This window comes from Pelodiscus sinensis, chromosome 23 (genome assembly GCF_052426305.1).
Source record: "Pelodiscus sinensis isolate ZL-2025 chromosome 23, ASM5242630v1, whole genome shotgun sequence".
Classification (NCBI taxonomy): Eukaryota; Metazoa; Chordata; order Testudines; family Trionychidae; genus Pelodiscus; species Pelodiscus sinensis.
In genome coordinates this window covers 1,969,573-1,997,418 of record NC_143074.1, presented here as the reverse complement: position 1 = coordinate 1,997,418, position 27,846 = coordinate 1,969,573, and the positions used below count along the sequence as shown (strand labels likewise).

General features: G+C 58.8%; 1 protein-coding gene across 5 annotated transcripts in view; it reads left to right on the top strand.

Moving 5' to 3' along the window:
• LOC102456425 (dual specificity testis-specific protein kinase 1-like) overlaps positions 1 to 24,653 on the top strand; it is a 46,543-nt gene extending 21,890 nt beyond the window's left edge. For 4 of the 5 annotated variants that reach the window (XM_075906046.2, XM_075906043.2, XM_075906045.2 and 1 more), the window contains 8 exons: positions 4,503 to 4,744; positions 12,555 to 12,676; positions 12,844 to 12,892; positions 13,516 to 13,665; positions 15,695 to 15,868; positions 17,299 to 17,382; positions 18,326 to 18,412; positions 20,834 to 24,653. In XM_075906046.2, coding sequence (XP_075762161.1) covers positions 4,556 to 4,744; positions 12,555 to 12,676; positions 12,844 to 12,892; positions 13,516 to 13,665; positions 15,695 to 15,868; positions 17,299 to 17,382; positions 18,326 to 18,412; positions 20,834 to 20,935 — 957 coding nt within the window. In that variant the 5' untranslated portion in view covers positions 4,503 to 4,555 and the 3' untranslated portion in view covers positions 20,936 to 24,653. Of the gene's footprint in view, positions 1 to 4,013; positions 4,423 to 4,502; positions 4,745 to 12,554; positions 12,677 to 12,843; positions 12,893 to 13,515; positions 13,666 to 15,694; positions 15,869 to 17,298; positions 17,383 to 18,325; positions 18,413 to 20,833 lie in introns of those variants that run through there. The other variant, XM_006112333.5, reaches the window with a different exon arrangement.
• The last annotated feature ends 3,193 nt before the right edge of the window (positions 24,654 to 27,846 follow it).

Here is a 27,846-nt window from a genome sequence, read left to right as displayed (position 1 = left end):
GGAATGGGAAGCCATCAACATTCGTCTTCTGCTGGTTTTTGAAAGCTGCCTCCTTGCCCTAAGAATACACGAGGCGCTGTTAGACCCAGGCGGGGGAAAGATCAGCTTTGATTTGCAAGGTTTTACCTGGGAGAAGCACATTTGTAACAGTCTCTCTCAGTGTATTGGGCTCAGCTGGCGGGTTTTATTTATTTTGGCGTAGTGACTTGCTTCGATCTGTCTGTTTTCACTTGCAGTCACTTAAATCCTATTTCTTACACTTAATAAAAACAGTTTTGTTTGTTATCAAACCCAGCCTTAGCAGCGGAGGGAGAGACAGCTGTGCAGCTCTCCTTTTCATTGGTCAGAGGAGCCAGCATCTTTATGAGCTTTCTCTGGGCATAACTTAGGTACGGAGTAAGACGGATTTATTTGGGGTTTCGGTCCCCTCTGAGGGCTGTGCTCTTGTGTGCTGCCAGGTCCCTGTAACTGAGCCCTACCCCAGCTTGGCGGGTTTAGTGTCTGTGTTCCTGGTGCCTTGTCAGGGGAGAGCCGGGCTTCTGGCCCAGCAGGACAGGTAGGAAGGCTCAGCCATGTGATCCGTCCTTCGGAGACCTCAGGGATCCAGCGTGCTGCAGTTGGCAACCTGAATCTCTCCTGGGTGACCGCCCAAGCCCCCAGCTTACAGGGAACCCTGGTCACAAGTCGAGGTGCCTGGTTCTCTCTCCAGCCCAGAGCACGTGCACCGCACGGAGGCAGGGGACCTGTGGAGAGCAGATGGGGGTCTCTGTGTGGGACATGGCCGCCCGTGGCTGCACTTAGAGAGGTGCCGGACAGGGAATGGAGGGGATCGGGTAGACGGCGATGACGCAAGCAAAGAGCAGGCAGTGAGATGTGGCTCGTCGTGTCCCGCTAGTGTCTGTCACAGGCCTGGCCAGGTCTGCGTGTGAGCCCAGGGCTGAGGGGTGTTGGGGGGGGGGGCTGCTCAGGTAAGTACTGCACTGAGGGGCTTCCCAAGCTGAGCGCCTGGTTCCTCCAGCGCGTCTCTCTTGACCCAGAATCTCCCCCCAGCTCTCCTCAGCCTTGGGTGCGATCCGGGGCTCCGGGGCCCTCCCCCTTGACGTAGGCCTTTGTGCGGGGCTGGGTTTCTCTCCGCTTCACGGCCGCACTTCCCGGTCTGCACCTTCTCGCCTCAGCTGCCTTTGTCCTGCCCAGGCAGTTGTGAAGCACGGGAGACTAAATGCCAGCCTGGGAGCAGCTGGCCAGGCCTGGCTCCCGGCTGGGTCGCCTCACGGCTTGCACTTCCTCAGGAAAGCTCCCGGCATGACACTGCTAGAGACTCCAGATTCCCAGGGCTTGTCTACACGGGGAAGTAGGACGAAAGGTCTCTTGGGTGGGAAGTAAATGACGCTAACCCACCCAAAGGCACTCGCTCTCTGGTGCAGAACAGGAAGGTTTAGGTGTTGTGCTTTCAGCTTGCAGCCAGGCCTGTTGTGCAATCGCTTCCCCGCGTAGACAAGCCCACAGAGAGCGAACGCTGAAAACTGGAACCACATGGGAGTAGGCCTGAGGGGTCTGAATGTTGCATTGTGGGATATGTCTGGGGAGCAGTGCTTGGCGGAGAAATGAATGGGGGAACCTCCTTTAACAAGCTGCAGCAAACGCACAGCATGCTGCCTCGTAGACGGGGTCTCCTTTTGTCCCGTCGCTCGCAAGGCTTGCTGGGGATTATTGTGCCGTGTGTGTGGTGCACGGCCCTTGTTTGGGGGGCAAGAGGCTTTCTGGGGGACGCTGGAGTGTCCGACAGGCCTGGCGTTCCCTGAGAGGGTCAGGTCCAGCAAAGAGAGGGGGAAGGAGAGACTGGGTAAGCAGGGGGGTGGTCAGCAAATGGCGAAGCAGGGCCATCACTTTTAAACTTCTTTGGCTGGCCCTTGGTGAGGAGGGGCTAGTGTGGTAGGCAAATATAGGATGGTGCACCTGGGGGAGGGGAGATTATTTCCTGACCATCTTTAAAAAAAAAAAGAAACATGTATGAGCCGAGTAGTACAACTGGCTGTCCCTGTTACCTTAATACACAGTTCTTATCCATTTTGTAATTCTGCAAAGGTCTTGGCGCCAGAGGTATCCTGTGGCAATGAGTTCCGCGTGTGAACACCGCAGTGTGTTTAAAACCAGTGTTTCCTTCTCTCAGTTTTAAATGCTCGGCCTTTCTGTTTCCCGGAATGTCACCTTGTTCTTGCAACATGAGCAAGCAAAGAGGAGTGTCCTTTGACTGCCTCTGCGCCGTCCCTTTCCCGATGCCTGTCGTGCCCAGCCCTGCCCTGGTTGCTAGGGTTGGGGTCGAGGTCCGAATGGACCCACCTTGCTGTTTTGGTTCCCGGTGGGGCGCGTGTAGCAGGGTGATGATGTCGTCTAGTTAATTATTTTGAATTCCTAAAGGGGGCAGGTGCCTCAGCTAGTGTAAATTGGCCTGGCTCCCTGGAGGGCCGTGGCATGGCAGCGAATGGCAGCTGAATCCAGCCCCACATGAGCTTGTTTTCCTGTAGCTCCCGGCAATGAATGAATTCCAGACGGAATTGTGTGTGCGGGAGCCCCAGGGATACGGCGGAAGGCCCAGAGCCCTTTCATCTGCTCCCACAGTCACGCAGCCGTACACGCTGCAGGTTGGATCTCCCTGCGCCGGCACCCTTGGGGCCTGAGTGAACCTGGATGAGGCAGTTTGCCACCGGCCCCCTCAGCCTGCCGCCCCTCCGCGCCTCTGGCTCCTTGGCCCCGCTGCTGGCTGGGCCACACAGCCGCGCCGGCCCTGCTATAACTGCTGCTTCAGCTGGCATGGTAGCCGACACAGCAGCACACAGCTCTGGCCCCGCTGCTGGCCGGTGCACGGTCCCAATCAGGCTGACAACCTGCCGTGGCCCGGTTGCCTGGCTGGCCCTGCCCCACTGCCACGGCCTCACTACCGCTGCTGATGCCCGGCCCTGCTACCACCAGCCTTGCCTTGACTGGGGCTTCCAGCTGCTAGCCCTCCTGCCCCAGGGCTCTCTCCTTCAGCAGCAGCTGTAGTCCTGCTGGGCCACGCATGCTGCCGGACAAGAGAGTCCCGGTTTAGGGAGGTGCAGCCTGTGCAGACGTCTCCCCTTCCCCGTGGCTGTGGGCTCCGCTCCATCACCTGATCCTCCTCTAGACACTGCTCCGTGCATCCCTAGAGTCCTACGAGGCCTTCAACTAAACCTTGGCATTTTGAAAGGCCATTCCCCCCCCCCCCCCCCCGTGTTGGCACCAGTCTGAGGACAAACGGCTCCATTTATATAGAAATGAAAAAAATCCACCCCACTCTGCCGAATAATGCGGGGAGGGGGAAGGGGGGGAGCTTTCCAGCCCCTTGAGGATGCTGCTGGAATCGTCCTGCAGACAAAGAGGTGATTGATGAACTAGGCCAGCCCGGGCGGAGATGGTACGTGGGAAAAGGCTGAGTGGAGAGGCTCTGAAAGGGAAGCTCTTCCCATAAAAGAGCCACCTCCTGGGAGGTCAGACCTGCCCTTGAGAGAAGGCTGCAGCTATTGTGCACGTCAGGCCCGCAGGCGGGCCAGTGCTGACCAGGCGGGGAGGGGGCGGGAGGCTTTTGCTGTGCCGCTTGCGGAGCCGCCCTGGGCCCCAAAGAGAACAGTGGCGCTGAACCCCCGGGCGCGAGGGCGCCCGGCTGGAGCAGATCTGGCTCCAGAACCCGCCCGGTTCTGGGTCCGTGGGGTCCCACTCCCGGCGGTTTCCCCATGTGCGGAATGAGGCCGGTTTGCGGGGCAGCGCCGGACAGTCCTGGTGGCGCGGTTTGTGCAGGGGAGGACACTTGGCACTGAGCCCACTGGGCTAACCCCTTCTGCATCGCCGGGGGCGGGGAGCTGGTTGTACAGCCCCCCGCCCAGGGCGCTCCCCCAGCTGGAAGGCGCGACACTTGCCCCTTCCCCTTGCCCAGAGCCAGCTGCTCCTGCCCGGTTGGAGCTGTGCGTTGCGGGGGAAGCAGGAGCTTTGCATTCCCCAGGCTAGGTGGGGAGAGGAGTCCCCGCGTGGGGAGGCCTTTGGCTGCGCGCTTTGTATGTCGGCATGAGGCCGACGTGCTCGGCTCCCCCAAGGGGACTCCCAGCAGCTACCTTGGCCAATTAGCCACTGGCCGGCCAATTAGCCGTGCTCCAGGAAAAGCCGGTGCCAAGAGCTGATGAGGCTTTAATAACGACAGGAAGTCCCCTCCCCCCGCGCCCCCTTCAAGGGCACTGGGAGGAGCAAAGCCTCTTGCTTTACCGCCACTAGCCACAGCTGCAGGCGCCCTCCCAGCTCATCGACCAGACGGGGCCATTGTGACCAACTCTCCGGCCCCCGGTCTGACCCAGGCCCCAGAACATCCCTAGGGGCAGGCCTCTTAGAAACCCCTCCAGCCTGCATTGAGCAATGGTCCGTGAGTAAAGAAGCCCCCACGACCCTGGGTGAGTTGTTCCAGGGATTTGTTGCTCACTGCTAACGATGTGCCTTAGTTGCAGGCTGCAGCGTCCTGGAGGCACTGTGATCTGCCCGAGCCGCTGGCTCCATGATGTGCGAGACGGGGCTGATCTCCCCGGAGCCCGCCAGCCCCACGCGCTACTTCGGAGAGGCCTCCGACGCCTACTACCATGTGGACCGCTGGCAGAGACTCCGCACGGCCGTCCGCAAGCTGGAGTTCTGGGAAAACTTCAATGCTGAGCTGATCGGCAGCGGCTTCTTCTCCAAGGTGTACAAGGTAAAGCGGGGAGGGGAGGGGAACTGTCCTGGGACATGGTGCAACTCTCAGCATGTGTGGGGTGAGCGTGGCCTGGGGAGAACGTCTCCCCACGTCTGTCTTGGCAGGACTCTGCTCCGCTGGCTTGCTTGCCGGAGGTTCTCCCTCTGAGCTTGGAGCTGGGCAGGAGAGGAACCTCCGGCCACATCGGACCCCATTGTTCCCGCCACAGAAGCCCTTAGGGGGTCGCTTTGGTTTATGAGGAGGGGAAGATGGAACTGGGAGCCAGGAGTCCTGCCCCCCGCTGTGCCTCAGACTCACTGGGTGTAGGCCCTGAGTGCTCTTTGTTCCCAGGGGTGCTCTGCCCCCCCCAGCTCCACCCCCATCTCTCCCTGAGGTCCTGCCCTGGCTGTGCCTCTTCCCTGCCCACCTGCCTGCTGCTCTCTGCCCTCCCCTAAGTGTCCCTCAGTCCCCCCAGCAGCTGAACACCTGTGGCTGGTGGGTGCTGGTGTTTTCCTGCAGGGGTTCATGCCCCGGTGCCCCATGTGACTGGGAGGCCCTGCCTCGCGCTCTGCTTGCCCGTGGAGGAGCCTGGCTCGGCTGGGTGCCGGGTGCTTGGGGATCCCCAGTGAAAGGGGAGCCGTAGAGATAAGGGCTGTGCAAAGCTTGGCGAGATTTCTGCTGTTCAGATTTGCTGTCGAAAACAAAACCCAAGTGCACAGCGCAAAGGAATCTCAAATTAACTCCCACGCGCTTCCCGAAGCAGCAGCCTCCCCCGGCCTCGGGAGACTCCGGCCTCGGGAGACTCCAGCCCCGTGCGTGAGGCGCTGTCAGGGCGCGCGACTGGCCATGGTGCTGTGGGCCGTGCAGTCAGCTTGGGATGTTCGTTCCCCGTCCCAGCCTCCGGGCAGGAACCCCAGGGATCGCTGCAGGCTGGTCTTTGCCTCTGGAGGTGCAAGCGGGTGACACCAGTGACGTGCCAGCAGGGCACAGTTGTGTTCTGAGCAGAGGAGCTTCTGAGTCACTTGCCAGGTGGGAGGCTGCTGAAACATCTCTGCTGCTCTCCGCAGATCAGCGGTTTCAAACTACCCAGCGCTGGGGGGTGGAATGTCGGGCGCTGGGGCTCGTTGCTGCCTGGGGATCAGGTGAGCAGTGCGGGGGGGGAGGTGTGTGGCTGAGGCAGTGGGGGAAGCGGCCGGCAGCAGGCCCAGCGGCTCCTAGGTCTGAGTGACGGGGGGGGGAGTGCCCAGGGCTCCGTGCACCGCCCCTGCTCTGAGCACTAGCCCCACACTCCCACTGGCTGGGAACCTGCTGCCGGCTGCTTCTGGGGGCAGCGTGGTCTGCGGGGCCAGGAGAGGCAGGAAGCTGCCTTGGCCCGCAGGAGTCAGGAGAGGCTAACTGGGAGCCGCTCGAGGTCAGCCCCTCCTGCCCCCCCAAAGCTGGAACCCCCAAACTCCTCCCCAGCCCAGCCTGGAGCCCACCCTCCAGTCCCATTCTGTTGGGTCGCGGCATCAGCAGTCTGATGGGTCACGAGAAGAAATGTTTGAAAGCTGCTGCCCTAGGTCGCGCCCCCTCCTCCCGTGGCAGGGTGCTGAGAGTGTCCCAGGCAGGGCTGTGGCAGGCCCGGGACTGGGTCATGTGCAACGAATGGGGGTGGACAGGCCCCCCGTCCACTGCCGTGGGACCCCTGCGGAAACAGCTCTGCAGCCTCTTTACGTGAGGCTCCAGCTTTCAGCCCCAGCTGGGGTGCTGTTGCCTCTCTCGGCTTCCTGCGGCGCTGCCTCCGGCCAGACACGTCTCTGCTGCTTGCTGGGAGAGCGCCCGGCACTCGTGACACGTGCATTAGATGGGACCCAATCGCCGCTGGAGCCAGCACTGTGGTCAGACGTCCTGGGCTGGCTCTGTCCCTCGCGGGTCCTGGGAACAAGACAGTAACCTCTGGTCTTCTCTGTGCCACCAGGACAATGGGTGGGCCCACTTTGGGCCCGCCCCTCAGCCGCTGTCCATCAGCGTTGCTCCGGAGACGCGACTGGCGGCTTGCCGACCTACCCCAGCCGGGGATCTGCCCCTCACCGTGCAGTGAGTTGGATGCAGAGCTGACGTCCATCACGGCGGTGTCTGGGCACAGCGTCCCCGTAACGTTTTGGGAGGGGAGGCGAGACAGAGACGGGTTGTAAAGGGTCTGTAGCGCTCTTGAGCAGTGCCGGTCCCTGTATCCCCCAGGGGCCTTGGCTGAGTAATCGCTCGTCCCCACCTACACCAAGTGCCACTGCCTCTTCTCTCTGTCTTCTGCCTTTCTTTAGCACATTGCTGTAGTAACAGCGCGTGTCTGTTGTGCGTGACAGTTCCAGGCTGTCCCGCTGCTGACTGGGATTCCAGTAGGCAGGCTGGAGACAGTCAGAATGAAAATACAGTCGCTTGGAGTCAGCAAATGTCTAACACACAAAGGCTGAACGAGATGCCGTGGTTCAGAGACTCGGAATGCCGAGAAGGACGGGGCTGGGCTATTGTCCTACACGGGGACCTGACATTTGGTTGGAGCCTGGAGCTTTGTGGTGTCTTTGCTGCAGATTCATTTGCATTCCCAGTTCCCTGTCCTCCCTGGAGGCCTGGCAGTCTCCTTGGACCCTGTATCCTGTAACTGAGGCATGTTTGCGGCTCCATTGAAGATGACACTTTGAGATTCTTTGCCAGTAGTTACTGGCCTCCGGAGAGCTGTACGCGCACCAGTGCAGCCGTGTTTCTCATGCAGGCACTGACACATCGCCCACCGCCTCCATGCCCCCATCCAGTGGCTCTCATTTCTCTCTCATTCGTGCACACGAGCAGGTGGCTGTGTGAGCAAGGTGACTCAGAGGAAGGCTTGATTTGGGTTTCAGCACAAGGCAGACTGAAGAGATCTGGGTTCCCTGCCTGGCAGTATCCTTGTCTTGTTCCCTTTCCTGCTGTGTGCCTCAGTTTCACCATTCGTGACAGGCGTTGTTCCGGCATTGTGACTCGGTGTGGCCGGGCCGGGGTTCAGGAGAGCTGCCTAGTGTGTAAAAGTCCATCGTGATGCCAGCTCGAGACAAAGCCCTGGATGGATTTTTGCCGGTCTGGGTTTTACGTACAACTGGTGATAAGACTTTGAACTTCTATAGCTCCTTCGATCCAAGGGCCTCAGATGAATGAACCCTCACGACTCCCTGTCTGATGGGCAGAGTTGAAACTTCCTCTCTCGGTCCCCTGACTTAGGCCCCGCACACCCCCCTGAATCCCTTCTCAGCTCATGGCCGGTGGCGGGGAAGCCCTGGGGATCCCTTTCCGCCCCTCTGATCCTTAGGCTGACGCAGGGCAGGACTGGACCCCACATAAGCTGTGAGTCAGAGGGCTGCTGTGAGCGGTGCTGGCTGGGGGCTGCTCTGCTGGCAGAGCTTCGGGGAGCGCTGCGTGCTCCAGCCATGGCCTCAGAATGTCCCTGCCAGGCGGTGGGGAGCAGATGGCGCAGAACGGCCGGTGCGGATTCTCCTGCAGGGGGGTCCGTGGAAGCTGGTTAGAGCGACGCCCCGTGTCTGGGGATCTGGCCCATAGCAAGGCAAAGGGTTACCGATGTACCGGCCCTTTCAGTCTTGGGGACCTGATTCCCATGTAGGGAAGGTCTCCGTCAAAAGCAGGTCTGGGCTCATGCTAGGAGCAGCCCGCCGTCTTTCAGAGACTCGCAGAGACCTCGGGGCATCGAGTGCAGCCCCCTGCCCCAAGCAGGACCAACCCAACTTAACCGTGCCAGCCCACTGGACAGCTCCTGCCCTTGAGCATACTCGCCCAAGGCGTGGGACAGGCCGAGCCGACCGAAGGGAAGGGAAAGGGCAGTCTGGTTACTGAGCAAGGAAGCAGCTGAGTAAAGAGCCAGCTGTGACTGGGGAGAGGTGGACAGTGCCAGGAAACCTCTCCTTTCCCTTGGTTACGGTGCCAGCCCTGAGCCAGCTTTGGAGGAGGGGCAGGGAGAGCAGAGGGATTCAAGGGAATGGTGGTGGAAATGGTCCCAGCTTATTGAGCTCTGCGCTGCCGTGCTGACAGCAGAAGCTTTCTAGCTAATCAAGGGTGGTATTAGCGAGCAACCGGATCCCTGGTGACTCACCCTGTGCCAGCCGTGCTGAGAAGCTGCTCTCTGCCTCCGAGGGAAGTGAGCGCTGTACGTCCAGAGGACTTCAGGAGCTCGACCTCCCTGACTCCTGTTTGGGGCAGGTGGGCACGGCGGAGGGGGCCCGGAACCCCGGCCAAGCTTGCTGGGGCTCGTCTCCAGACGTGCTGCACAGCATGGAAGAGACTTGGCACCCTTGTTGGTTTTGAATAACGGGGCCTAGCTCCTCGGCAGTGGGACGAGCGAACCAGCCTGCTCAGAAGTGGAGAATGGCACTTTGTGAAGCTTTCTAGAAGTCGCAGCTCCTGAGTCTGATGCCCTCAGTGCCAGCCGACAAAGAGTTCACCGTCCTGTCGGCACCTCCAGCCAGCCCTGACAAACTCCTCGCACCCAGCACTCTTCTCGTGGCGCTTATCCAGGAACGGGGGTGCACAGGTGGCGTGAAAGCCAGTGATGCGCTGGTCGCTCGTATCATTATATTAACCCCACAGGAGGAGTGTTCTGCACCAACTGACATTGCGCATCAAGGCGAGTGAGGCAGGTGGGCAGACAGGGCCGAAGCCCGACTGGGCAGCTCTCCCCATCTCGGTGTAGATGAACTCAGTACAATGGGAGTTGTAAAGGGGAAAAGCAGTGAAGGTGGTGATGTGTAGGCGGCCGCGTGCCAGCACGCCAGAGAGCCAGGCACGAGTCCTGTCTGGGTTACTGGGCTGTATGAAGAAGGACAAAGACCCTTTGGGTATCGATTTACTGACCTAACCCCTTGGAGGGCGCAGCGCTGGGGTGGGCGGGATACGCCCCACGGGCCAAATGCATCCCGCCAAGCCTTGTAATCCGGCCTGCCCTGCAGCACCGAGCAATTCCTCTCTCCATGGGAGGCTTCGCACTGGCCACACTCCCTGCACAATGTCTCAGCTCCTATTGGCTGGAAAGCAGCCAATGGGAGCTGAGAGATTGTACTGGGGGCGGAGCAGTGCAGATCCTGCACCCCTTCCTACATTCCTTCCACAGGCCAGAATCCTCTCCTGCACCCATACCCCCTTCCAGACCCTTCACCCCAATTCCCTGCCCCAGGTCACCCCCCCCCCCCCGCCGCATCCAAACTTCCTCTCAGACCCTCTCGCCTGTACCCTACCCCGAGCTCCCTTCTGCACCCAGCCTCATTCCAGGCCCCCACACCCACTCCCTAGAAATGTGCAGACCCTTGACCACTTCCTCATATTTTGGAGTGGCCCCCCCATCAAAAACTATTGCCCACCCTGCTCTAGGGTCTGCAGCAAGCCAGATCTGGCGTGGAAGCAAGAGACGGTGTGCATCATTGATCAGATAGCCAGCTGTGATGCCTACTGATTTTATACCACCACGAGCCAATCAGTGGGCTGTGAAAGGCTGCCACTCGGGCCCTGCTGGGCGGTACTTCCTGCAGTGCCTAGCTTCACAGGGTCCTCTAGCAGAAACCCATCTAAGCCTCAAGTAGTGATATGGAAGTGTTGGCAGCCAGAACCCCCATGCTCCAGGGTTCTTACAGTGCTTCTATCACGACGGTGTGTACAATAATTATGCACATTGTAAAGCGTGGATATGGATTAGTAAATCCCACGGCTGGGTAATGCCTGATTCAAAACTTCTTTGCAGCCCATTGAAACTCTGGGGCAGAGCTTTTCCTCTCATGGGCATTGGTATTTGATTGCATTATTCTCGGGAGGGAGCCGGCTCAGAGTTAACATTGCTCTTGTTACAATTAGCATGCCTCTCCCGCTCTGAGCTGGATTGACGCGAGTCTCTTTGTTCAGTCCACCTGCCGGGTGGGGCGGTAACCTTATCTGCAAGGCAGCTCGGGCAGGTCGACGTATCAGCCGTGACGCCTGGGGGCATTGAATGGTGCTGTGGTGCCAGCTCGTTCCATGCTTCAACGCATCTGTCCTTTGAACATATGACCAAAAGGGAGGAAAGTTAAACAGCGTGTCTGGGTTCACCCCGACAGCACCAGCCGCCATGTCACGAGAGTGAGCAAGGCCGTGCCAGCTGACAATCACCTTGCTTCAAAATAAACCAGGAGAGGGTCAGGTGGCCAGCACTTAGGTGGGCAAGACCTAGGTGTGACGTAGTGGGGGGTACCTTGCTGGTTGCTAGGCTGAGGCTGTGGGTGACCCCCCACTGGCTGCTGTCTGTAGCACGGCCCAGCAGGGCAGGGGATGAGTCACTAGGCCAGGGTCTCTCAACCCCTCCGACCAGCTACCCCCCAGGGAGAGAAACAAAGGAAGGTGGATGCCGCCCCTGGCTGGGGGGTAGGGCTGGAAGAGTTGTAGTTTCTGTCGGGGAAGCAGGGGAGAAGGAGCTGGGGACGGGGCTGGGATTGTAGGGCCCAGCCACCCCTCATCTCAAGGGGGGGCACTGAGGCCTCCTAGCCCCAGTTCCTGTAACCAGATTCCATCTGTGCTGGGCTGTATCCTGGAGAAGCAATAAACTCCCTCTGTTCTACTGGCTGGGGGAGTCTGTTCGTGCCACTACGGGGGTGTGGGAGGCGGGGAACCACGACACCCCGCCACACCAGGTTTCCCACCCTGCATGTATTTCTATATTTCTGAGAGGACCCATTTTTCTTCTCTTGAATCCTGATGAAAGGGCCCAAGCTTGAAAATATTTGCAAACTGGAAAACTAGGTGTGGGGGGATGTTGTGTGGTCGGTTGGTTGGTTTTGCGTGTTTGTGCTGGATCTCCTGAAACACTTTATTTCAACCATTTTGAATTTTTTTGTTGTAATTTTGAGCTTTTTTCTTTTTTAAACCTTTGTAAAAAAATCAAAATGAGCTTAGATTTTGAAAGGAAAAGTCATCACAAACCAGAACCCCTGGGTCTTTTGTTTTAAAAAGATAGAAAAGAATACTGGGACAGTTTTGAAACTTTTTTCCTGCCATGTTTTTCGAGTTGGGAATTGAGAAGGCCCCAGCCTTGTGGAGTGAGCGGTCTCAGGTTTGTCAAGAAATTCCCCCCCAGCTCCTCACAGGGGGTCTGGCCCAGCCTTCAGGCAGATCCTTGTAGTGACACTGGATGTCCCAGCCTCTGATCAGTCTGGGACCTGCAGCGTGGCAGAGGCCCACAAGATCCAGCAGCCTCAGGGCGCTCTTTGGGCACATCGCCGTCAAGCCCTCTCTGGAGCAGTCGAGGTCCTTGCTGAAATGCCTTGGGCTGTTACGGGACGTTCGTGTTCTGGTTTTGTGTCTGATTTTGAGGAAGGGCAACTGGAAGCCACTTCCTCCAGCTCTGTACTGAGTGGATGCAGAGCGGTGCACGGCAGAGTAACCTTGATGTGAACCACGTGCGAACAGGCATGCCTGAGGGGACAGGGAGAGGCCAGCCCCGATTCCATGCTTCCTACAGTAACTCGGTGATTCACTGTGACCTCAGCCCTGGTCAAGCTAAGCTGGTGAGCATGGGCTTAACTTAGAGTAGTGCCACTTGGGTCTGCTAGATCTGGGCACTCCGGAGCGTGGGCCTGACACTTGGGCGCCCTGCATCTTGGGCAGTAATTTCACCGGTGCAAAGTGGGAGTGAATCTGTGGTAGCATGTTAGCTGTGCGGGGTGCCAGGTGCTGGGGCGCCAGGCCTTGTGTGTTTGGGTTGGGGGAATCGTGGGGAGAATCTCCTTTCCTCCTGGGGGCCAGCGTCCACGAAACGCCTCTCCCTGTGTCGTTTGTCATGTTGCTCCAGGTGACGCAGACTGGCACCTGCAAGGTGATGGTGGTGAAAATCTACAAGAACGACGTGGACCAGGAGGTGATAGTGCGTGAGATTAGCCTGCTGCAGAAGCTGTCCCACCCCAACATTGTCAGGTGCGTGGCGCCCCAGGGGGGCAGTGGCCAGCGAAGAGGGCCCCGGTAGAGATGGGCCAGGTCTGGGTTTGAGTCCAAAGCTGCAGTTTGAATCGTTGGTTGCATCTTTCAAGTATTTTTGTGCTAGAAGAAGAAGCCTAAAGCTGAGTTTTTGTCCTGCCTTGTAGGTACCTGGGCATCTGCGTGAGGGATGAGAAGCTGTACCCAATTCTGGAGGTAAAGGCTTGTTGCGGGGCAGCCAGGGCTGTAGGGGGATCTGTGTAAAGCACGCATGGCCCAGACCATGGCTCCCTGCCCCTTTCTTGTGGCTGGACCAGGTCCAGATGTTCATGAGTCTCCTATGGCCTTTGAGCTGGTCTTTAGTTCTGGTAGGGGGGAGTCCTGCTGTGAGAGAGCCACAGTCAATTATTCGCTTGTCATGGGAGTGTCTGTACAGCACCCGGACATGGCACCCCTGATGCAGCTTTGGGCCGCAAGGTGCTGCTGCATTACTCACCAGCAATGTTCCCTCCAACGTTTTTCAGCCATGTGCAGATTTTTTCCAGCCATGTGCGGAATATTTTTTTCTGTGCACCGAGGCATGTGAGAATGTGCACCACCAGCAGACACAAAAAAACGAGCTGTGGGTGCTGTGCTAATCAGCTGGGCGGCATTGGCATTTCTCCTGAGCGGCCGCACAGGCGCCCCACTTACAAGAAATGCTGCTCGCCGGCTTCACGGGCAAGGCGTGGCAAGAGGGGTTCCCCTCTGTCTGGGAATGGCGTGGCGGCTTTGCAGAGCCTCCGTTCCAGCAGAGCGCGGCCTGCATGGCCTCCCTCTTGGCTCTCTCTTTTTCCCAGTATGTTAATGGTGGGTGCCTGGAAGAGCTTCTAGCCAGCAAGGACATCAGCCTCAGCTGGAAGGAGAAGGTGGAGCTGGCTTCAGACATCTCCAGGGGGATGATCTACTTGCACTCCAAGAACATCTATCACCGGGATCTCAACTCCAAGGTAGGCTGCGCTCCGGGGGGACGGAGGCCACTGGGCCCGCCGACCACTCACCCACAGGGCCTCTGGGCTCCAGTGGGACTCACCGGTGCCTTGGCCGTGTGCTGTTCTCTACACAAGGGTGAGCTGCGACCCTGCTTTGACTGTCGCGATGGCACGTTAGTTCCCTACCAGGCAGGCGGCGCGGGAAGAGCTAAGGCCGGACTTCTCCTATTGCGGGGGCGGTGGGAAAAGCCAGAGCCGGGACGCCACATTTCTTCTCCCACCGCGGCTGCGAGGTGCCCCCTGCCCTGGGGGCTGTCTCGAACCACGAGCACCACAAGGGAAAGCAGACGTGAGTCGGCGGGGGGGCCAGGAGGCAGTGAGTTATCTGGCCCCCGAGCTCTGGGTTTGTATGTCAGACCGGTGCTTGCATGGCACGAGGCTCTGTGCCCCCCAGGGACTGGCAAGGTGGAGGTTGAAGACCCTGCTACAGCTTGGTTAATGGAGCAGGCTGTTTTAGCGGGGGTGGGGTGGCGCTGACCCACAGAAAAATCAGTACAGAGAAGCACGTTCCCCTCGTACACCAGCGCCATGGGGAGGGGCAGGCTAGTCGATCTTGTGTGCCCCAGGCCCCATGGGGGGACAGCATGGGGGGACTGGAGTACGAGCGCAGGCTCCCCAATGCAAGGGGGAGCCCCAAACCTCTGGGGCCTGATCCAGGCAAGCCTGCAGCCATATCCGGCCCCCAGGCCTTAGGTTCCCCACCCCCGGCTTAGTAGAGCAGAGGTCCCCAGTGTGTGGGGTGTGTCCTTGGGGGGTGTCAGGCTGGAGGAGGAGGAGAGGCCTGCTCTGAGGCAGGACCTGCTCACAGAATTTGGCAAGAAATGCCCATTTCTAAGAAGCGCTAGTCACGGAATACGGGCCTGCCCGCTTCCCAGCAGTCAGTAGTAGCAGGGCGTCTCGCTACCCTGGCTGGTACAGAAGCGTTGCCCCCGGGTATCGGGCTCACTGACCCCTCCTAGGAAATAAGGGGTGGGACGACAGCGTAATAAAATGTGCTCATGTGGCCGCTGACGTCGGGGGCAGTAAGGAGCGACGTGAGGGGGCAGCGCGAGCTGATTTGTATAAGGGGATAAAGGCGGATCTCAGGGAGGGTGTCTCAGTCCGGATCCATCAGCCACTCAGCTGCATTCGTTGTCCCAGACACATGGCTGAGTGCCTGTCAGCCCACGGCCCCGCTGAGTTACAGTCGGGAGTGACACTGTTGTACACCAGCCGAGTCTGAACCGGGGTCTGGCTCCAGTGCGTGGAGCTTTTCCTGAAGCAGCTCCCGTGATCCTTTGCCAATGAAGCTGGACACAGAGTGACCGGTTGGCTGGTTCTGTGTCATGGCTCCTCCACTGATGTTCCCTGAGCCTCCAGGGAACCGTGGCGCAGTGATGGCGATTGGCTGCGCACAAGCCAGCCGGCGTTACGCTGGCTACAGGGTGCTAGCTTGGCTTCGTTAGCCCCGCAGCTGCTTGCCCAGCTCAGCCACCAGCCATCCCAACACAAGCCCCAGTGGAGACGGGCGTGGCTAGCCGGTTCCGTCTGACGTGGCTGTCCTTGCTGATAAGTGCACTGCCGTGCATTGTCCTGTCAGCGTATCCAGATGTTGCATGCACTTGCTGCACAGTCGGAGCACCCCGATCCTGCTCCGAAAGTCAGTGCCCGTTTCGGAATGCCAGGCCCTGTGTGTGGGGCTCACTGCCGTGGTTTGCCCCAGTACGAGTTCCTGTCTCCCGGCAGTGCGGACAGCCCAGCCTAGGGAGACATGGGGGGAGGCGGCAGGCGTGAAATCCGCTTGTTAGCGAGATCCAGCAGCTGAGGCTGGTGCTTGTTTGCTTTTTCCAAACCTGCTTTACTCTGACCAGGCGCCAAGGCCTGCAGAACCTGAGGGAGAGCACGCTGGGGTGTGAAAGGGGAACGGGCATGCCTCCCCTTGGCGGGTGGGGCTTACCAGCCCTGCATCGCCGTGGGGCTGGAGCAGCTGCTGTGGGACTCGTTTCAGAACTGCCTCATTCGCGTGAGCCAGCGGGGCCGGGAGGCCTTGGTGACGGATTTCGGTCTGGCCAGAGAGGTGGTGGAGCTGCCCGTGAAGAACCCGGAGAGGAAGCTGTCCCTGGTGGGCTCCGCCTTCTGGATGGCCCCTGAAATGCTGCGGGGGGAGCCATACGACAGGAAGGTACCGTGCTGCTTCCCGGCCCTCGGGCGTCCACAGAGCCCAGGACGGGTCCCGCTGGCTCTCCCTGGAGCCTTCCCCACAATCAGGAGCCTCAGGCTGTGGCTCCGGGACCCGGATTGGTGCCGAGGGCGGGGTCCCTGGCAGGTCCCGCTCCACACAGCAGGGCCCAAGGTGCGCGTCGCCACACGCGGTGCCGTCTCTGGCCAGACCCTCCAGCACGAGGGTACAAGAACGGTGCGGCAGAGGGGAAGAGGGGAGCTCTGCTTGCCACAGCAGGCACTGCTCCTCCTTCATCCCCGCGCCGCGCTCTCCAGCAAGGTAGAGGGGCCCAGGCAAGTCCCTTTGGTGTCTGAGGTGCTGAGGCTTGTGGCCTGCTCAGGTTCTGGCTGCTGGCAGGGCGCGTCCTCTCTGCTTTGGGGAAAAGGAGAAGCCCTTGCCGGCTGTCTGGTAGCTGCAGGGCTGTGTAACGATTCTGATCACTCTGCCTTCTGTGGAAATGCAGCCAGCTCTGGGGAGGGATGTAAAATCCCATTGAATTAGGTAATTGGTTAAACGTTAAGTTTACCTGGTTAAACGGGGGTGGGCGGGCTGGAGCGCCCCCACTCGGCTGCTTCTGACCCTGTGCTGGGCTGCCGGCAGGGCTGGGGGGGGGGTGCCATTTCTGACCCCACATGGGGCTGCGGACTCCCAGCCCACATGGGTGGCAGCCCCTCCCCCGCTGCCACTTCTGGCCCCACCCAAAGCTGCCAACTCCCCCTCTGGTGGGCTGGGAGCCAGCAGCTCTGCGGGGTTGGAGAGTCCTCCGCTTGCAGCAGGCCACAAGCAGAGTGCTGCTCCCGAGAAGTGGCTGATGCTTTCCAGGTAGCCGGTTCACATCCCGGCTCTGGTGGAAGTGTGGCAGCTGGTGTCCTATCTGGCGACGTTGACCGACGGGTTAGGGATGGGCCGAGAAGAAGGAAATCGAGTGCGGCGATCCATGTGGGGATTAGCTGAGCACACGGGTCTTGCCGTCGTTGGGGTGTTTCTCTGAGCTCTGCTCTAGGGATGGTTGGGGGAGGGGGAAGTTCTCTGGCCTGGCTACACAGGAGATCAGATCGGGTGGCCGCAGTGGCCTCTTAGGCTGTGGAAGCTACGAAAGGACCCTGAGGCCACTGGGTGTTTGGCCATGTGCAGTGAGTCCCGGTTTCATGCCGTAGCTGAAAGCCGGCCTCTCTGGCGGCACCCAGCATGGTGTGTTCAAAGGCGGGAGCAGCAGGGATGAAAGGCAAGTCGGGATGTGAATGGTTAACCGATTAAACGGGATTTGACATCCCTGAGGCAAGAAACTGTGACGTGTTTCTCTCGCCGTGGGTCGCCGCCTGCCCGCTGCTTTCTGATCCTTTATTTCTATATGCCCCAGAGCCCCCTCACTCTGTTCCCACCCCCTGCAGGTGGATGTGTTCTCCTTCGGCATAGTCCTGTGTGAAATCCTGGGCAGAATCCCTGCGGACCCAGAAGTGCTTCCCAGGACGCAGGTAGCTATCACTACAGCCCAGGGTCCTGCATGCCCTGAAGTTCGTGGGTGCCTGCAGCTCGTTAGCTCTGCAGGGCCTTGGCTTGCTTCCTGACAGCGTGCGCTCACCCCCACCGCCCCGAGCCCGTTAGAAACGTTCCAGTGGCCGGGTTGTGGACATGGAGCTTTTTCTGTGTCAGAAGATGCCCCGAAGTTGCATCATCAGCTGTGATCACATGGGCTCCGTGTGTCCGACGTGCCGTTTTGGTGCCTTGTGTTTTCACCTCGGCCCTCCCTCGGAGACGTTGCGCGTGGGAGTGACGTTTCGGCGGGCACGTCGAGCGCAGCATTCCCCCGTTGGTAGTGTGAACGGCCCCATTGGGGCAGCGATTGCATTTTCCAGCCGCGGCGGCCGTCGTTTGTTTCAAGCTGCCGAGGCAGAAATGCTCCGTTCCCCAAAGCCCGTTTCTATTTCAAACCAACGTGGCGCTATTGGACGCCCCCTCGGCGGGGAGGGGGGGAGGAGAATGGCCTTTCCCCAGCAGTTCCACTTAGAAGTGAACGAAAGAAGGAAAAACTCAGACCAGGCTGAGCCTGGAAAGAGGCGAGGTCCCCAGCCGTGTGCACGGTGGAAAGGGAATTCTAGGGGAGGCACGAAGGAAGGGCAGGGGGCTTGGTTTGTGACCCGCCTCTGCCCCACCACGTCTGCTCCTGCTCACTGGAGGCCACGTTTCCACGAGCGGTCGCGCTTCGGGGACTGGGAAGTGAATATAGAGGGAGGTGAAAACATCCCGAAGGCTCCTTCTCCAGGGCCAGCCCCGTGGAAGGGGCCGTCTCCAGAGCCCTGCCGTTGTGCCAGTCCCGCTCCTCTCTCTGCTGAGGGTGCAGTGCTGTTGCCCCCACGCCAGGTCCCAGCCTCCCCCTCACTTGCCATTGACCCGGAATCTCGTCCATCTTCTCACCAGGATTACGGCCTGGACGTGGCGGCTTTCCAGGGAATGATCAGTGAATGTCCCCGGCGGGTTTTGGACCTGGCTGCTAGCTGCTGTCGGGTAGGTTTCTCCCTTGGGTTCCGTTCTGTCTCCCCGTTCTCCCATCTCACTTGCTGGGAGGGAACCCGACGCCTTCGTCCCGGCCTGAGCGACTCCGGTACCTGCTCCGGAGGGAGGTTTTACTCCCCATGTCCTCAGAGCGGGCTGGAACCAAAGGGGGAACGACGGGCTGTCCAGCAGATAATGAAGTCGGTTACGCTCACAAAGCCTCCTCCCCGAGAGCCAGGCCAGTCGGGGGTAACCCTGTAACCACAGAGATTTTCGTTGGTGACACGATTAGCCTGTTCCACAATGGTTAACTTCCCGAGTCACCGCCCTGTTCGTGGGCTGGCCAGGGCTGCCGTTAGACTTGCTGGGGCCGCAGCCAGAGCCCCTTCAGCCAGGGCCAGACCCAGGCGCTGCCGGTGTGGGTGCTGGGGCTCAGGTTACAGCCTCCCCTCCTGGGGATGAAACCCTTGGGGTGATGGGGCTTTGGTGACCCTCCCTGCGGGTGTTGTCGGGGAAGTCGGGGGACCCCTGTGCGGACTGACCCCTAGAGAGGACGCGTAGCCGGTTGGAAGGGGAGCAGAGCGATGCGGAAGCTGGCAGCCCGGGGGCAGAGCATGTATCCGGGATGTCGGTGCCAAACTCACCCTCTGCACAAAGGGCTCCAAGGAGCTGCACTGGCAGAAGTGGGGGAAAGTGCATTTTCTCCCAAGTCCCCTGCCCGCTGCTGCTTCGTGCCGTGACTTGCTCCCACGGCAGAGCTGGCTACTGGCGTCGGATACATGGACGGCAGGACACAGACGGAGAGACGGGAGCTAGAACGTGCGGGGCAGGACCTAGGGCATGCACTCTGCCTGCATTGCTGCCTTAAACGTTTGTTCTCCGGGACCCACCGGTTACACCACCACATCCGTTTCTTGTCCATTTTCCTGTAACTCCTTTTTTTGAAATCAGATGGCACAGAAAAAGCAAAGCCGCCTCGCCAGGCTGGCGGGAGCAGCTCAGCTGCCCGGCTTTCTGGGGCTGGCCGGAAACGAGGCCAGAGCGCTCCGCCTGGCTGCCAAGCAGGAGCAGTGTCTGTCTGGCCCAGGCAGACAGCAGAGTGGGTCTGGGACCAGATCCCGGCGAGTTGCTTTGGAACTCACAGGCAGCGAAGGAAAAGACGCTGCAGCCCCGATTCTCACGACGTGTCAGTCGTTCGTTCCAGAATCAAACCGTGAATCAGAGTGGGAGTCACGCGCCTAGAGCCGAGGGGGGGAGGGGCTGGTGATTGAGCGGCTTGCGGAGAACTGGCGTGAGTCATACAAGGTGGAGGGTCTTCCCGCAGGCCTCGTGCTGCTCTCCGTGGCAACGGGAGAAGCCGGGCACTGTCTCCGGGAGGATGGAACGTGCCTGCCATGGCCAGGCCTGCCCGGGTCGAGATGTGTCAGGAGGAATTGGGGGCGGGGGGACCTTTTCAAAGGCACAAAGACACTCGACTCCCACTGAAAGGAGCTGGGCACTTGCTCACTTTGTGGCTTTGAAAATCTCCCCTTAAAACCCTGCACATTCTGGGTTGGATGCTGGTCCAGATACTCAAAAGTACTAGGCGCCTAACTCCCATTGGTTTAAATGAGAGTTGGGTGCCTAAATATCTGTGCGGATCTGGGTTTTTGTGCACGGAGAATTTCAGCCCTAGCAACACGCCTGGCCCAATTCCGCTCCATGCAGAGGGGAGGCCGTTTGCTCAGCCCTCCTTTGGGTGCCGCGAAAGCCCAGTTCACTCACCTCTGTGATGGCAGGGGCACAGCGTTACCGGCATGCAGCCCCTCTCCGGCCACTCTTCCTGGCGCCAGCTTGGAACGTCCCCTGTGCCCTGCCCTGGGGCTCTGCAGCTCCCTTGGCGCGCCAGGTTCGTGGGGCAGCGGGCTGCAGGGGAGTGGAGGGGGGAGCGGAGTTCCCCTCTGAGAGCCGGGGGGGCAGGAGCTCCCATTACAGACAGGTGCAGTCTGCAGTCCCTGCAAGGCCAGTTGAGCCCAGGGACTGGATCCTGCAGAGAGATGCGGGGCACCATGCAGACACGCTCAGGGCAGAATGGAGGAGCAAGGGGCTTGGTCCTGGAGCCGTAAGAAGTTACTCCGGGGAGGGGCGGCGTGGCTGGGCCGGAGGGGCGTGGTGGTGTCCACATCTCCGACACCCTCGCGCCTTCCTCCTTTTGGATCCCACTGCCTTGCAGGTAAGTCCCAGGCCTCCCAGCACTCAGCATCTGCTGCTTCCGCGCACACTCCCTGTGAGCACAGTGCCCCCTTGCTGCGCGCACCATGCAGGGTCAAGGCCCTGCTCAGCTTTGATGTCCCACTGGCCTTAGCTTGCAGCACCTGGTGGAGGAACATCCCTCTTTCCCATGCCCCTCCCAGCAGGGAAATCCCTTCAGCCCCTCTCTCCTCCCCCTTTCAGGTGGAAGCGTTCAAGAGGCCCTCTTTCTCCGAGCTGCTGGACGACCTGGAAGATGTAGTGGAGAGTTTGGAGGCTCTACAGGACAATCAGCTCTCTGGATGATTGTCCAGAGCCCCGGGGAGTCAGACTCAAACTGTAAATTACCTGTACATCGGGAAACGAGAGAGGAGAGCGCAAGGGGGAGAGAGCAAAGCAATGCCCTGCTATTTATTTAACTGTATTCTCCTTCTCACCTGGAAATGTGGCTTGAAAATGCCACGGGGGAGTTTCCAGGGGGTTTTTCTAGCTGAGGTTTTTAACAGAAATAATTCCGACACTGAGCAGTCTTTGCTTGGTTGGTTTTTGGTGGTTTTTTAAAAAGAAAGATACTAATTTCTGATGTAAATACAGGAGGGGAGAGATTCTGGGGAGGAGGGTGGGTAGCTGAATCTCAGCTGGGAACGCTTTTTGAAGCCCAGAATAGAAGCGTGGCTTTCTCCCCACCTCTTCCCCACGGTCCTGCCTGGGTCTCAGCCTTCAAGACGTCGTTGGAGACATCCCCAGAGGCTGTGGTTTTGGCGTTGTTTGGGGAAGTACGGCAGATTGTGAGCCAGTAAAGTCGCCTTACAATACATAGCCTTAAAACTGCCCTGCTGGAGTCTGAGAGGAGAGCACATGGCTGCGAGACCTTCCTCCAAACCAGACGCATCCAAGCACGCTTGCGCTCAGAGATTTGGGGGGGGGGGTTGTGCAGCCAGAGCGCGATGTTTTGGGAACCATGATTGGCTGCTGAGGAAATTGTGGGGAGCATTCCAGTTGTTGGATTTTTAAAGCAAAACTAATGAGCCAATGCGCATCTTGGGACAAGTTGCCTCGGAGATGCTTGTGGTGTCACAGGCATGTCCGTGCCAGTGGAGGGGTTTGCCGTGTTCTAGGTGGGTCCCTGCCAAGAGAGGGGCGCTTGCCGTGTTCTAGGCGGGTCCCTGCCGACAGAGGGGCGTTTGCCGTGTTCTAGGCGGGTCCCTGCCGACAGAGGGGCGCTTGCCGTGTTCTAGGCGGGTCCCTGCCGACAGGGGGCGTTTGCCGTGTTCTAGGCGGGTCCCTGCCGACAGAGGGGCGCTTGCCGTGTTCTAGGCGGGTCCCTGCCGACAGAGGGGCGCTTGCCGTGTTCTAGGCGGGTCCCTGCCGACAGGGGGCGTTTGCCGTGTTCTAGGCGGGTCCCTGCCGACAGAGGGGCGCTTGCCGTGTTCTAGGCGGGTCCCTGCCGACAGAGGGGCGTTTGCCGTGTTCTAGGCGGGTCCCTGCCGACAGAGGGGCGCTTGCCGTGTTCTAGGCGGGTCCCTGCCGACAGGGGCTTTGTCCTGTACAGCAGTGTCCTAGGCTCTCACAGCAGGTGCTGGACTATCTGGGTTTATGCCCGTGGCTCTCACACCCCCCACACCATACAGAGGTGGCAGCCCCGGATTGGACGCAGACACAGGATAGCGCTGGCCACCTCCACCCGGGGGACCCCGGCAGTTCCAGGACTAGCTGCCCCTCGTGGTGGCGCCGTGGTGCTTCAGGGGGTGCGTTCTGTGCTACAGGCGGTCGGGACGGGGTCTCTGCTGGAATCCCAGTAGTTGGGTGTCTTGGGGCTGGCAGCCCTGCTGTGGGATCCGCCTCGGGTCACACTGCTGCATCACTGGGTCCATCGCCAGCTGCCCTCTCCAGGGGCGGATGCAGACACGCAGGCGCCACGCTCCCCGACAGGCCGGTTCAGACCCTGGTGCCGTAGCCCCCCTTTCCCGTTACAGACAGACCACACGCCGAAAGGGCCCTGGGCCATGGGACCCTTCACCTGCAGAGCCCCCAGGGCTCCCCTTGCAGGTGCAGAACTAGCGTTGCCGGGGGACCCGCCGTGCCAGCCCAGCGCTGCAGACAGAGGGATGCTTTGTAGAGCTGCAGCACAAGAGCCTCCTTGTTGGATCTGGTTGATTGGTTAGTGGGGGCCGGGGTCGCTCATCTGAGTGTAGCAAAGCAGCTTTCCCATCCGACGCAGGGAGCGGCCTTTGGCGAAGGAGGTATTTGTGCAGGCTCAGGTCCCGAGGCATGTGGGCATTTGTGGACTCCGGAGGAGACATGGAGAATGTGCCAATCATCTACCCGCTGTGCAAGGCCATTTCCTCGGAGGTGTGTGTGGGGGGGTGTATGTGCGCTGACTCTGACCCGCCTCCCAGGGCGTTGTGTCCGCGGATCACAGGGCTGACATGCGTTGCAGGTGCTAAGGTCAGAGAGTTGTATTTTCCTCTGGGATCGGATCCAACAGAAGGAGGCTAAATGCACTTAGGGAAATAGTTGGAGGGGGGGAGGTGAGCTGGAGGGATTCCAAATTAGGGGCAGGAAGGGGATGGGAAGGACTAATTAGCATTAACTAGCAATAGCATCAACCCTTTCCAGTGTAAACTTTTAAAAAAGAAAAGAAAAAGAAGGCAAGTGATAAATCCAGCATCTGACTGGATCTCAGCGTCTCCTAACACGTGGTAGGGTCTTGTATCCTAGTGACATCTCAGCTCCAGCTATGCCGCTGATTTAAAGTGCTGTACTTCTGTTGAATTTCATGGAGTTAGTTTCCTCTGGCTGATGCTGCTGGCCCCAGATTGTAAGTGGTTTGGGGCAGGGACTGTGTGCACAGCAAGGCTGAGCACAAAGGGCCCTTAGGTGCTGTTGTCACACATATTGAAGCACTATCAGGGACCAGTTCACATTGCTGTGATGTGTTGTAACCTGCGGCCTGTCTCACACTGTAACTGTCCTGAGGTGTGTTGAGTGGGTGCCCCATTGAGGCTGTAACAGTGCAGCCCCTCGAATGCTGGCAGATTCTGCGTCCTAGGAAATGCAAACAGCTGGGGGGGGGGATAGACATCTGTGCGAGTGAACGCCTGTGGCGTTAAGGAACAGAGTTGTGTTGGTTTCACAATCTCTCTGAGACTGCGAGGAATCGGGAGTCGGCAAGAAATCCCCTGAGTGCAGCAAAGAAGCCCCCTGCAGCAAGAGCTTTCCTGACTCATACGCGTTTCTGGAAGATTATTTATCGCTCCATTTTCCTCTGTCTCGCCGTTGTGCTTTTGCTGTTTGCTGGTGAATTCACACTCAAGGGGCTTGGTGCGGGAGAGTTGCAGCGTGCTCCACAAAGGCGGATTCTGGGAGTAGAGTTGTAAGAGCAGCAGACTGAGTCCCTGGGAGGCAGACGGAGGCTCTTTGACGCACTTCCGGGTTTGGAGTCTCTGTACCAGCTGAGTGAAAGTTCCAGGAGCTTGTGATTTACTGCCTGGCAGCACAAGAACCGTTGCTACGTTCAGTGCGTCTTCGGGTGAGCCAGGCACCGTCCTGCGGCAGTCAGCCCGTTCTGGAGAGCTGCGCGAGGGAGACATGGATGCAGCTGAACCAGGTTCTCTCTCGCCCACGGGGGTGAAATCGTGGTTCTGCTGAAGTCGGGGCTGCGCTGCCATTGCCTTCAGTAGAGGCAGGGTTTCTCCCTAGACCTCTAAAGCTAGAGGTGAGCGAAAGCAAACACCCTGACACCACTGGGAACAGCAGTGCTGGGATCTGTCTCTGGGAAGCAGGTTTTGATCCTGCCTGCCTCTCTTTGGGAAAGACCAGCTCAGAGCCCTACCTCTGAGAAAAGAGAGTCCCATGGGGGGCCTTCTCCTATGTCTCCTTTCTCCCTGCTTTGTTGGACTCCACGCCACAGGCCAGGGCAGAGTGTATGTACAGTAGCCCACCCGACAGTGTGTTTCTTTCACATGATGTCTTTTTAAAAATGCCACTTTGGAATAAAGTCCAGTGATTCCTTCCCACATCAGTCCTAAGCTCATGTGTGTTTTTTTCCCTGGGTCTGTAGCAGGGGCTCTTTTATTGCAGTACCTTTTCTTTAGTGGGGAGCCACTGACCCCCCAGAACAGTCAGGCAGGCTCGGGAGGTACACACAGAGCCAGACTGCTCTGATTGGCTCCCAACAAGCAGAACCAGCTCACACCTCTCCAGCCCGGCTCCCGCTGAGAAGCAAAAACAACTAAAAGACACCTTGGAGTGTGAGTGCTGAGGCCAGAGCTTCTGGCTCACAGCACATAGACTTACCCCAGGCCAGATCAAAATAAGCCAGGGACCGGATCTGCCCCCAGGGCTATCGGTTCCCTTCCCCGGACTATTGAGTTGTCACACAAAGCCAGTGTGGTGCCACTCTGAGACAGCTGTGGTATCTACACAGTTCATGCTCATTTAGCTATGTGATTGGCATTCTAAATCGTTAGTTAAATTGCACTCGCAAACCAGTTTTAACTGTGTGACCAGCTGGTCTGTTGTTCATCTCTCTGTAATGGGGTCACCCGAGCGGCATGAAATCAGACCGTTTGCTTTAGTTTCCGAGGGTGATAGAAGATCAAGAAAACAACACATGCGACATGCCAAGAAAATGAAATCGATGGTTCCATCCTGGCAACTCGGGCTAATCCCAGCGGACCCAGCGTCAGCAAAATGATTTTCCTTCCCAGTCACATTTATGTTTTATGCTTCCTGACTCACACACGGCAAACAGCCGCATTAATTGCTTTTTCAGATGCTGCCCGCTCACCAGAACACCCTGGATTGTCAGAGAAGGTAGGTTCTGTTTTGCAACAAGCTTATGAGCTACCAGGCTTCTCCTGTGCCAGCTGACACTGAGGTGGGATGGGGGTAGAGCAGCCCTCAGACACAACTTCTGCAGCCTCCCTGTCCCCAAGGAGAATGATCATTTGTGCTAAGAGGGGGAGACCATTATTTTGAAGCACCCGATTCTCAGTTACCACTTGTGCAGCAAGGGGGCCTGGTAGTTGTGACGGACCGGGCCGGGGCTGGGCACAGCTGAGGGTGTCCGCTTGGCAAATTGCTCAAAACTCGGGGCTCCTTACAGCCCCAGACCGGAGACCTTCCCAAATAGGCCCCAAACCGGTCACACCGAGAGCTTCAGCTGCCTGCCTGGCCAGCCAGAATCCTCACGAGAAAAACCCCCATGACATCCCAGCTCTCCCCGTGCCCGATCAGCCCCAGGCCTAACACACAGGTGAGGGGTTTTAGAACCCAACCTCACCTACCCCGAACAGGTTCTTCCGGTCCCAAGAAACCAGCCACAGGTCCCAATCAATGTACACTCTGGATCTTACCCGCAAGATCATGCTGAGCCAATCCCTTCGAATCTAAAGGTTTATTACTAAAAGAAAGAAAAGCACGAGAGTGAGGTTGTTAAGGAGAATACATTACATGTATCGACTCACCCAGACATCGATAGCAGAGATGTTATAGCTGCTATCTTAAACGTCTCTGTTGTACATCCAGTGTCAGGATGGGTCCACGGTTCTTTCCAGCTCGTTGTTCCCCATCTGGGATCAGGAGCTATACTGAAGACAAGATGAAGATCGCCACATGGAATTTTATATCCATCTCTGGTCTCTCCCAAACTGGAGCAGATCACGTGGCCCAGGGACCTATCCTTGTGTCCCAAGTCAGCAATCGCTATTCTGGCTGGTCTGCAGGTCCCAGACACATTCCTCAGGTGTGTATTGGCACCTAGAAATTCGTTGTCTCTGAAGCCTTGCAGTTAGCACAGGCACTGGCTGAACATTCTTTGCCCATTGCTCTGCCTCAGAGAATTTTCCAGCGTCCATACAGAGCATGTTTATAACTCCCCATACAGATATTGTACAAGGATGTGAAGAGCATCTACAGAATCAGTAGAACAGAAGCTTTCGTTTAACATCTCACATGACACCCCCCCCCCCCCCCGGTACAGACTTTTGGGGCAAACGGCCCCCCCCTGCATGGGTGCAACAGTGATCTTTAGAATCCAATAACAAGACAGTAGTGAAAGGTGTTTACACCTAGCTGTCACACAGGAGCCCAAGTGTAAACAAGCATCTGGCCTTAAAAAGTGGCAGCCTTAAAATTAGGTTCTTAAATCCATTAGCTAGGAGTGGGTTAGCCACTGGGCCTGTGCCCAGGGACCCCAGACAACCGGGGAGCCAAGAGCAGAGAGAGCCCCCACATCCCCCCCCCCCAGCAGAAGCCGACGGACGGCAGGGGCAGCCCTTGTGCCAAACCACAGAAACGCCAGGTGGGGTGGAGAAGCCCCGCACCGGGACACCTGCTGCGGCCCCAGGACTGGTGTGCACGGTTCTGTCTGACGTGACCGGGCCTGCCTCACCCTGGGAGGCTGAGGGACCAGACCTGAGCGCCTGTAAACAGGGCGTCTCCCAGGGCACGTGCTGGAGCCCTGGCTCCGTCACTTCGGACAAAGCAGGAGAGAAGAGGCTGTGGGGAATGATGTTGCCTAGGGAACCAGTGGGACCTGTGAGGTCTTTCACTGCTCCCAGGAGGATGTGCTGTAACAAGGCCTAGGTCTGCACCAGTGACCAGCCCTGGACAGGGATTCGCCCCATCACTAGAGTAACGCACTCGCCGTCCTTGGCGGCTGTTCCCCGCTGCCCAGGTGCACTACGAGTCTGGCAGCAGAGCTGTGTCCCTCTTGACCAAGCTGGGGCATAGGACACCCCCTGGACACAGGAAGCTGATTGCAAGCAGAAATGTGAAGCCCAGCTCAGCCCGTTTACATGATGGCTGCTCTCTTGGCCAGGACCTCTGAAGTTACAGGCCTGGGTCTCTGCCACTCGATCTGAAGAGCCAGGCTCCATCGATGGGGCTGTAGCAGGCCCGTATCCTCCACTGACCAGGCATAGGGAGGGATGCAGACGCACAGTGACCAGAGGTCAAACCTGCCAGCGTTTTCCAGCGGCCTCTGCGTGGGGCAGGGAGAAGACTGATCCGCTCACAGTGTCCAATCCGTCCCTCCCCAGAAGTGATGGAGGAGCCCTGCGGAAATGCCGTGGGAGCCTGCAGCTTTTGGGAGCGGCCTGAGGCGTCCTCCCCCGAGTTTCCCCCAGCGGAACTGCCTTATTGCCCATCTCTGATTTGCATTTAGGGAGTGGCTGCGGATGCTTCAACGAGGTTTTCTCCTTTGCTTCTTG